The 11,131-nt window shown below is 43.9% G+C and overlaps 1 protein-coding gene across 1 annotated transcript in view; it reads right to left on the bottom strand.

Annotated features, from left to right (window-relative positions):
• Positions 1-10,636, bottom strand: part of SLC35E3 (solute carrier family 35 member E3) — a 19,989-nt gene extending 9,353 nt beyond the window's left edge. Inside the window, exons 1-3 of the mRNA XM_017522940.2 lie at positions 9,966-10,636; positions 8,988-9,098; positions 3,575-3,733 (exon numbers count right to left, since the gene is read on the bottom strand). Coding sequence (XP_017378429.1) covers positions 3,575-3,733; positions 8,988-9,098; positions 9,966-10,367 — 672 coding nt within the window. The 5' untranslated portion in view covers positions 10,368-10,636. The remainder of the gene's footprint in view (positions 1-3,574; positions 3,734-8,987; positions 9,099-9,965) is intronic.
• Positions 10,637-11,131: the final 495 nt, after the last annotated feature.

Raw genomic sequence — 11,131 nt, 5'->3', positions numbered from 1 at the left:
AGTTAGAGCTCATTATTTAAAAGAGCCTGGTATCTCCTCCCCTCTCTTTCTTGCTCCCTTTCTCGCCATGTGACTGACGTGCCTGCTCCCCATTTTTTTTTGCCTTCCACCATGATTGTAAGCTTCCTGAGGCCCTCGCTAGAAATAGATGCCAGCACTGATGCTTCTTGTGCAGAACCATAAGCCAAAATAAACCCCTTTCCCTTATAAATTACTCAGTCTCAGGTATTCTTTTATAGCATCACAAAATGGACCAATACAAATAGTATTAGTATAGTATCAACCTAATAAAATTATAAAGATTAAATAAGTTAATATTTACATAGAGCTTTGAATAGTGCAAGCAAGAGACTAAGGGCTATATAAGTGCTTGATAAATTGATATACCAACAAAAAAGACATTCCCATTGACTGTGTTTCAAAAGTTGTGGGAACTCTTGTGGGAAGCAGGAATTCCTGATAAGTAAGGTGTTATGGACTGAATGTTTGTGTCCCCCTAAAATTCACATGTTGAAATCCTTACCTCCAATGTAATAGTATTGGGAGGTGGGGCCTTCAGGAGGTGACTATGTCATAAGGGTAGAGCCTTCATGAATGGGATTAGTCCCCAAGATAAGAAGAGATAAAAGAGAGCTTTTTCTCCTCTTCCTTGCTGTCAGATGAGGATACGGCAAGAAGACTGCCATCTATAAAGTGAGAAAAGGGTCTTCACCAAGAACCAAACCATGCTGGCAGCCTGATCTCAGACTTCCAGACTCAGAACTGTGAGAAATTAGTATTTGTTGTTTAAGCCACCCAGCCCACTGTAGGTTTGTTATAGCAGCCTCAACTGATTAAGATATAGAAGGATGCCGGGCGCGGTGGCTCAAGCCTGTAATCCCAGCACTTTGGGAGGCCGAGGTGGGTGGATCACGAGGTCAAGAGATCGAGACCATCCTGGTCAACATGGTGAAACCCCGTCTCTACTAAAACTACAAAAAATTAGCTGGGCATGGTGGCACGTGCCTGTAATCCCAGCTACTCAGGAGGCTGAGGCAGGAGAATTGCCTGAACCCAGGAGGCGGAGGTTGCGGTGAGCCGAGATCGCGCCATTGCACTCCAGCCTGGGTGACAAGAGCAAAACTCCGTCTCAAAAAAAAAAAAAAAAAAGATATAGAAGGATTATACATTCTAACTTAAAATGTCCCCAAAGCATTAGTTCCAGCTGCTGGGGAGGCTGAGGTGGGAGAATCACTTGAGCTGAGGAGCTTGAGGCCAGCCTGGGTAACACAGCCAGAACCTGTCTCTGGAAACTAAAAGTCCCCAAAATACATAAGCCCTTGATTTGCCAATTCCACTCCTGGGACTCATTTCCATAAGAAAAAAGGTATCAGTACATGAGGACACATGATATACAATGATGTTTATCACAATATTGTTCATAGTGGTCAAGAACTGAAAAAAAAAGTGAATATGCAAAGGGACTATTATACAGACACTGGCCGGGCACGGTGGCTCATGCCTGTAATCCCAGCACTTTTGGGAGGCCGAGGCGGGCAGACCGATTGAGATCAGAAGGCCAAGACCAGCCTGGCCAACATAGTGAAACCCCATCTCTACCAAAAATACAAAAAAATTAGCCAGGCATGGTGGTGCACGCCTGTAATTCCAGCTACTCGGGTGGCTGAGGCACAAGAATCACTTGAACTCAGGAGGTGGAGGTTGCAGTGAATAGAGATCACACCACTGCACCATAATGTGGGTGACAGAGTGAGATTCTGTCTCAAAACAAAACAAAACAACAACAACAAAACATACAGACATTGAAAAGAATGCTTTGGAGAGATTTTTAGGAGATATTATTAAGTCAGAAAAGCAAGATACAGAAATGCATACGTAATAGAATTCTACTTTTGTCAAAGAAACAGATATATTATTGAGATGTGTGTGTGTGTGTGTGTGTGTGTTTATATGGATATATACGGCATGGAGAAAAATATGGAAGAACAAGCACTAGAATGTTAACATGATTTCAAGGGACATGGATGGGGGGTAATGGAATGTGGAAAAGTGTGTGGGTAGAAAGGCTGGGGAAGAGGAATCCACAATAAAAACAGCATCTATGATATAATTCCAGTATCTAAAGTTATACACACACGTGCATGAGTACCTATGTGTATATACAAAAGAGATCCATGAAATGATCCTCACTGAAATGGTAAAGGTGATTACCTTAGTGTGACAGGATTCCAGGGGCCCTTCACTTTCTTTTGTTGTTGCTGCTTTTGTTGTTTTAGTTTGGCTTTTTTTGAGACAGGGTCTCCCTCTGTTGCCCAGGCTGAAATGCAGTGGTACTATCTTAGCTCACTATAGCTTTGACCTCCTAGGCTCAAGCGATTCTCCTACCCCAGCCTCCCAAGTAGCTGGGACGACAGGTGCATGCCACCATACCTGGCTAATGTTTTGATCGTTTTTTTTTTGAGACAAAGTCTTGCTCTGTCAGCCAGGTTGGAGTACAGTGGCACGATCATGGCTCACTGCAACCTCCACCTCCCAGGTTCAGGCAATTCTTGTGCCTCAGCCTCTCAAGTAGCTGAGATTACAGGCACATGCCATCAAGCCCAGATAATTTTCTTTCTTTTTTTTTTTTGACACAGAGCTTCACTTTGTCACCCAGGCTGGAGTGCAATGGCGCAATTTCAGCTCACTACAACCTCTGCCTCATGGGTTCAAGCGATTTTTGTGCCTCAGCCTCCTGAGTAGCTGGGACTACAGGTGTGTGCCACCACAACTGGCTAATTTTTGTATTTTTAGTAAAGAAGGGTTTCACCATGTTGGCCAGGCTGGTCTAGAACTCCTGACCTCATGTGATCTGCCTGCCTTGGCCTCCCAAAGCGCTAGGATTACAGGAGCCACCACGCCTGGCCTCAGCTAACTTTTTTGTATTTTTAGTAGAGACTGGGTTTCGCCATGTTGGCCAGGCTGGTCTTGAACCCTTGAGCTCCTGTGATCCACCTGCCTTAGCCTCCCAAAGTCCCGGGATTACAGGCATGAGCGAGCACACCCAGCCACTTTTAAAATTTTTTTATAGAGACGAGGTCTTCCTATGTTGCCCAGGCTGGTCTAAGACTCCTAGGTTCAAACGATCTGCCCACCTCATCCTCTCAAAGGCCAGGATTACAGGAGTGAGCCACCATGGCTGTCCTTTACTTTCTTTATATTTGTATGTATGTTCAAAATCGATATAATGATTATAAAACTATATTTTCATTATAAAAAATTCTAATTTACATTTCCAAATTATTTGTGGGCTCTAGCTTGACACGGTCAGAACAGTAACCAGACATCAGAAGACATGAACTATAGTTTTGCTTTTACCACTGAGTAGCTGCTCACTCTAGGCAAGTCCCTTCATCTTTGTGTGCGTCAGTTTCTTCATCTGAAAAATAATCTTTACCTTACCTCCTTACACGGTAATTATAAAGAGTAAATGTGAGAATGGATTTGAGATAGTGCTCTGAAAACTAAAAATGACATTAATAATGGAGGGATTATTATTATACTTTGTTTAGACATCAAAACAATTAGAACTTACCAAAGCCGAAACTGACCAGGGACCAAATATTCCTCCTTCTCCAAATACAGGCTCAAAGAAGGGCACGGCGACCAGCAACATGGCAGATGACATCGGAGCCTGGTAGTACAGCAGCTGCATTGAGTTCACTTGTAATTCATGCTGTTTGGCTCCTACCCACTGAAAATTGGGAGATAAAACTTGTCAGGACAAAAAAAATAGCATCACTTAATCAAAGATGTGACAACTAGAGTCACAAAGATGGGAATGTGGGGTAACAGACTGGAGGAAGAAAAAATGCCTAATTATTCTACAGGATTTCAAAGACCAGCAAGCTATATGAATGCCCTCTAAGCGCCTTGGATAAAAAGAGCTCTATAAATTTAATTTCTGATAATCTAGTTTCTTCCCAATTCTTAGAAGGGGGAGAAAAGTTCTCTATTTCCTTCTACCTGATCTTAGTAAATGGGGAAAAGTAAATGCATATAAGGGCCTATAAGGATAAAAGATCTTAGGAAAATAAGGGAAAAATGGAAATTTAGGTGATTAGGAATACAGATGCAGTGTCGGACTTTGTTTCTTTCTAAAAATTGCAAAAATTTTAAAATGGAAGACAGGAGCCAGGAGCAATTGCTCATGCCTGTAATTCCAGCACTTTGAGAGGCTGAGGTGGGTGGATCACATGAGGCCAGGAGTTTGGGACCAGCCTGGCCAACATTGTGAAACCCCATCTCTAAAAATACAAAATACTAAAAATACAAAAATTAGCCCTGCGTGGTGGTGCGCGCCTGTGGTCTTAGCTACTTGGGAGCCTAAGGTAAGAGAATCACTTGAACCCAGGAGGCGGAGGTTGCAGTGAGCCGAGATCGTGCCACTGCACTCCAGCCTGGGCGACCGAGCAAGACTTTATCTAAAAAAAAAAAAAAACAACAATGGAAGACAGAGGTTAGGGTGACAGGATGACAATGGGGCATGGGGCAGGTTAGAGGTGGCTGCAAATGCATGTGGCTTCAAAGGTATGTGGTCTTGTCAGTTGCTTTGGAAAACCCAATCAATGGTAGAAGAAATTTTCCTCTTTCTGGATGACTTTTCTGTGGATCCTATTCCTCATCCCCCACCAATACACCTAGATACATTAGATAATCACTAACCCTAAAATACCCTGCCATTCAGTAGAAACAACATCTCAAGACCTCAAATCCCATCTGTCCAGAAAATGCTTCACAAATATAACTGAAAAAGAGGCTTTGAAGAAGCTTTAACAGGACTGTTTGGATCAGATCTGGCAAGAACAGCCAGGCTTTTGAATGACTTCTACATATCTCTTTTTCCTGTAGGTTTGGGTATCTTGTTACATAAACTCTAAGTCTATAGAAATTCATCAAGACAAAAATAGAAGGGCAGGGAATTTGAACCATACTCCTGCCAGCTTTAACTAAGAGTCCTCTGTGAATATGAAGCACAAAGAACTGATTCTTCTGCTGCCTGCTTCTCCGGGCACAGCAGTGAGCAAAAACGGATACAGAGGGTGGGTGCTCACCCCCCTTTCCTTTCGCAACCTCTCCAGGCAGCTGTGTGTCTCAGCCGAGGGACTGCCTGGAACAGCAGGGGCTCTCAGGCCTCCACTGTACCTCAATGCTGCATAGCCTGGCTCCTGCTGCCACCCCTCTAATGCTCTTTTAAGGGCACCATGACCTCCATGGCCATGTCCAGACTCCCTGTGGCTCTTCCTGTGGGACCTCCTTGCAAAACCTGCAAGTTTCCTTTGGAAGAACTACTCTCTGGTTTGCATTCCTCCCTCACCACCTCCTGCACTTACAGTTTTTAAGGTAGACGTCTGCCTTCCTCTTTCACTGCCCTGACTGATGTCTTTTACTATTTGCTGAGATCTACTGCTCTTCCCTCATCACTTGAGCATCCTTAACCTTATATCGGTCACAGTCTCCTGGCCATCTCTACTTACATAATCTGCAGGAACTTGTTTAAAATCAACTGGTGCCTTCCTTCCACAAATGGCTCCTCTTGTATGGTTGCAATAATTGATGATACAATCTCCATCAGGGATAGAAGCCTTCCTTTCCCCACTCTCACATTCAGTCAGGTCCTGCCACATGTTCTCCAAAATGCCCCTGGAGTACCTTTTAACCTTTCCCTATCCATTCTCACTGCCCTGGCCCAGGCCCTTCCTCATTGCCCCTTGAAGCACAGGTTCCTGACTGCTCTGCCTTTCATCCTTCCCTCTTACCCACCCTTCATTGCTACTATTCTTCTTAAACCAGGAGAATGACCGGTCAGGCGTGGTGGCTCACACCTGTAATCCCAGCACTTTGGGAGGCTCAGGCGGGCGGATCACCCGAGGTTGGGAGTTCAAGACCAGCCTGACCAACATGGAAAAACCCTGTCTCTACTAAAAATACAAAATTAGCTGGGCCTGGTGGCGCATGCCTGTAATCCCAGTTATCGGGAGGTTAAGGCAGGAGAATCACTTGAACCTGGAAGGTGGAGGATGTGGTCAGCTGAGATTGCGCCATTGCACTCTATCCTGGACAACAAGAGCAAAACTCCATCTCAAAAAAAGAAAACAAAAAACGGGAATGATCAAGTCAGTCCCTGTGTGAACTGCTCTCTTGGTGCGTGCTCAATAAAGACACACTTCCGGCCGGGTGCAGTGGCTCACGCCTGTAATCCCAGCACTTTGGAAGGCTGAGGCAGGCGGATCATGAGGCCAGCCTGACCAACACGGTGAAACCCTGTCTCTACTAAAAATGCAAAAATTAGTTGGGCATGGTGGTCCATGCCTGTAATCCCACTACTCAGGAGGCTGAGGCAGGGGAATTACTCGAACCTGGGAGGCGGAGGTTGCAGGGAGCTGAGATCGTGCCACTGCACTTCAGCCTGGGCGACAGAGCAGACTGTCAAAAAAAAAAAAAAAAAAAAAAAAAAAAAAAGACACACTTCCTTAGCATGGCTTCATAATCCTGACATCTGGTCTCACCCACTTCTCAGCCTTGTCTTCCCACAATGCACCTACTGCCTAGCCTCACCAAACAAATCAAGTTCTCCAGAAATGCTCCAGACTTTCACACACACTGCAAGGAAAAGATCAGCTGTCCTTCACTGCTGAGCTAATTTCTGTGCGTCCTTCAATTTAAATTGTGCACTTTCCCCTAAAGTGTTACCTCACCGCCCCTCTTGCCACTTCCTCCTTGGTGTTCCTCAGAACTTTCCTCCTACCTTGGGGTACATACGCTATCAGCTGCCACCATGTGTTTCTACACTGCGGGACTGTAGCTGCTTTTCATCTTTGTATCCTCAAGGGTGAACATAACACAGAAAAGATGTCTGCTGAATGAATGAATGAGTCAACCATCTTCTACAACTCAAGCTAATAACTATCACTCGTCTTTTAACTCCTTTTAATGTCTCCAGCGGTGTAAGAGAAGCAACACAGAAATTATGCCAAGATATAGTGGGCAGATACAACTTTGAGAGGAATGTTTCGGGAATATATGTATTTTGTAGTAATACCTTTACCATTTACTGATAAGAAATTGTCCATTAGTCTACAGCCATTCCTTGGTCAATCTCATTTCAAATATCTACCTTAGGGATACTGAATCTTTTGATTTTAATCTATAGCAATTTTGAGACTTGTGTGAACAAAAATAGTCATAGTGACATAAATGGTGAGTACTCTGAATCCATTACGTATAAGGAGTACAATTTCTTGCTCTGTTTATTTAGCCTATACTAGGCAAAAACAAGTGCACTTAACAAGAAAGATGAGGCCAGGAGTGGTGGCTCATGCCCGTAATCCCAGCACTTTGGGAGGCCGAGGCGGGTGGATCACCTGAGGTTGGAAGTTTGAAACTAGCCTGACCAACATGGAGAAACCCTGTCTCTACTAAAAATACAAAAACATTAACTGGGCTTGGTGGTGCATGCCTGTAATCCCAGCTACTCAGGAGGCTGAGGCAGGAGAATCACTTGAACCCGAGAGGCAGAGGTTGCAGTGAGCTGAGACTGTGCCATTGCACTCCAGCCTGGGCAATAACAGCAAAACTCTGTCTCAAAAAAAAAAAAAAAAAGATGATTAGAAATGTTCACTAGCCTCTCAAACAAACAAGAAAGATGAATAGGTATGTCCACTAGCCTCTTTCTTTCCTTTCTTTTCTCTCTCTCTCTCTTTCTCTCTTTCTTTCTTTCTTATTTTTTGGAGATGAAGTCTCGCTCTTGTCCCCCAGGCTGGACTGCAATGGCATGATTTTGGTGCACTGCAACCTCTGCCTCCTGGGTTCAAGTGATTCTCCTGCCTCAGCCTCCCGAGGAGTTGGGATTATAGGTGTCTGCCACCACTCCTGGCTAATCATTGTATTTTTAGTAGAGATGGGGTTTCACCATGTTGGCCAGGCTGGTCTCGAACTCCTGACCTCAGATGATCCGCCTGCCTTGGCTTCCCAAAGTGCTGGGATTACAGGTGTGAGCCACCGTGCTCAACCCTCTTATTTAAACTGTTTCTCTGTCACTGGAAAATGTATTTCATTGCAGAATATTTTCATAACAATGTCTCTGACATTATCACTCCTAGAATGGTTAAGATGCTAGGGCTCTATTACTGAACTCCTAATATCGCTAAGACGAATGCCTTAGTTTAATAAGCAGTGAATGTTTGTGAAAAAAGTAAAATTGGTTACACATTTTGGCTTTGATTTCCCATGCAGGCACACCCAGAATTCCCAGACCAAGGTTTTCAGTATAGAGAGAATACCGCTTCACTGTCCCCTAGAGCAAATTATTTTTTCCCCACTATATAAGAAACAAAAACCCTACTTGTTAGGATTTTATGGTAACGAGGTAGGTGAATCTGTAAACAAATTTTTAATGAATGTCTGCTATAGGCAAGGCACTGTGCTTGCACAAACGGTAAAATATTCATTGAAATAAATTACCCTATTATATTAATATTATAATAATCTATAGTAGGTAAATTATTAAAAGCCAATAAACATGTTGCAACAGCAGTATAATTTTGGGGGCAAAAAAATCTAAATTTTTCATTCCTCTTCAGATTTCTGGAAGTGTACTCACTCCTTCACAACAATGTCAAAAGTAAAGAGTAAACAAAAAGCATAAACTTAGGAAGTAAAAAGTCTTACTACATATTTTGTAAAGATTTCCCAGAAAATAACTTCACCCCAAACTGAGATTGTTAAGCATGGATATTATACACTTACAAACAGGTAGGTATTTGGTGAGCATCACACACCCAAGTTTCTCTGTCTCCTTTCTTCTCTTCACCTTGAGTCAATTTATGCAATTATGCTTTCTTCCCAACAGTCTATTGTCTCTATACTGTATTTTCTAAACCTTGGAATACAGCTTCAAAATTTATGAAATCTGCTAAAAAGGCACATAAAGAAAAAAAATTACCAACCACTTGATAAAGAGACGTAACTAAAACACCAAGAGCAGCAAACACCATTCCAAGGAAATTAAACTTCACATCGTAATAAGAATTTAGGATTACACCTAAAGTTATAGGAATCTGTAACGAAAAAGAGGTAAATGTTGTTCAGATTAAATTCAAGAAACAAAAAGTTAGTATTCCTTTCACAGTGTCTTACAAGGCTAATCATAAACACATAACTGGGAAATAATGGACCTGTATAAATGTTTTCTTTTTTCACTTGGGAAAACTGGTTGTTAATCCTATTTCCTAAACGTGAAATATGATAAATCTATATTGATGTTCACATTTAATTCCATTTTAAATTTGTGGTAAATACATTGCACTGTGCAAGAAAATACCACATGAATATGAAGGTGGGTAAATGGATCCCCAAACTAGTGTCTAAACAGCATAAGCATAAATATAAAACAATAAAAGCATAAAGACCTTAAATATAATAAGTTATTAAGTTCTAAAACTGAGACCACCTCCTTTTATTTAAAGATGCAGACAGCTCTGCAGAATGGTGCTGCAGACATTTTGAGACCTAATTTATGCTAAATCTTTTCATGTTTATCATACACAATTTGATTCCCCTGTGGGAGAAAGGCTGTTTTGTAGTTTGAGATTTTGCAGATATTTTGATAACACTGGACTGTACCACCCAATACAGCTTTTTTTCTTACGGATCACAGCATTTAACGATTTCCATCAAATGGCAGCTACTAAAACTCACATAAGCCCACTCTTCTGGGTTAAGAGCCCAACAGAGTGACAAGATGGACTTTTCCTCCTTCCCAAAATAGGCCTTAAGTTCACACGCTCACAGATGACTCATTTGTGGATTTCAAGATAAAGGGAAAGAGCGTGGCGAAGGGTTAACCAGTGTGCGTTCGAATTTCCCGGGGCCAGTGCAGGAGGTGGGTAGGAACGGCGGCGCCTGGAGAAGCTGAAGCTACTTACCAGCGTGAGCTGGATTCTGGTGGAGAAGGTTTTCTGGTAGCAGAAGGTCTGGATGGCTATGATCACCGGTGTGGTCATGGCCTTGGCCAGCTGATAGGTGCCTATGGTGTTGTTCTGCAGAGAAAGGTTAGTGAAAACCACAAAGCCACAGAAGCTGAGGGCCAGGAGGAAGACCCTGGAGGGCGGCAGACTTTTGGGGGCAAAGATGTCCAGCTTCTGGCAGATGTACAAGCCCAGCCAGGTGACCACGAAGTGCACCAGGGTCAGGCTCATGTTGGGGAAGCCGTGGTGCACATAAATCCATTTGTTGAGGAACACGATGCAGATAGACACCAGCAGGTTGAACAGGAGCCCGACCGCGATTCGACCGTGGCCGCGCAGTCGGTCCACCAGCGATGCCATGATCTCAGTGAAGCCGGCTCCGTCCAGCCTCCGAAGGGCCTCCTGGCCTGTCGCTGGCTGCCCTTCTCCACCGCCGCGTACTCGCAGGCGCCGACCTCACCGCCTGACCCGGGAAAGGCATGCACAGATCAGACCTCGGGCGAGTAGCACTCTTAAGGTAGGACACACGCCCTGCCGCCGCCCCTTAAGCCAGCGAGGACTCGGCGGCACGTCCCCCGGCCCGCCCATCTCCTCCCGCGACCACGTGACTCGAGCTCCAGCGCTTCCGCCCTCGAGCCGCGGGCTGAGCGACTGTTACCTTGCGCAGGCGCGCTGGGCCCTGGGCGCGCGACGCTGCGTCTTTGTGTCTCATCCTTTGTGTCCCCGACCCTCCTGGTCACCTAATGCCTACCTGACTCGGCCAATCTAGAGCCCCTTTCTTGACGTTTGTTTCCTGTGTGTCATTGACTCGATTTGCTAGACGACTTCTCTCTGGCTGTGCAGACACTTTGGCCAATTTTCCTTGTTGAATGCTAAGCAAATTTAGTCCTCGCCAGAGAGGGAAAAGAATTTACTGAAAACATATTTTCATTTTATTTTTTATTGTTGTAAAAAGATTAAAAATTCACTTTCCAACAGACAGCATCATCGGGTACAACTGCAAGGGTTTCTCCTTAGATCATACATTCACAAAGCATTAGCTCAACAGTGAGAAAATGTGTTCTCTGTAAAGATGTCCCCTTGACATTATAAACGTGCAATTATTGTGTTCACTTACAATTCCA

This window comes from Cebus imitator, unplaced genomic scaffold, assembly GCF_001604975.1.
Source record: "Cebus imitator isolate Cc_AM_T3 unplaced genomic scaffold, Cebus_imitator-1.0 Scaffold25, whole genome shotgun sequence".
In the NCBI taxonomy this organism is placed as follows: Eukaryota; Metazoa; Chordata; class Mammalia; order Primates; family Cebidae; genus Cebus; species Cebus imitator.
This window is presented reverse-complemented; position numbering and strand designations above follow the sequence as displayed.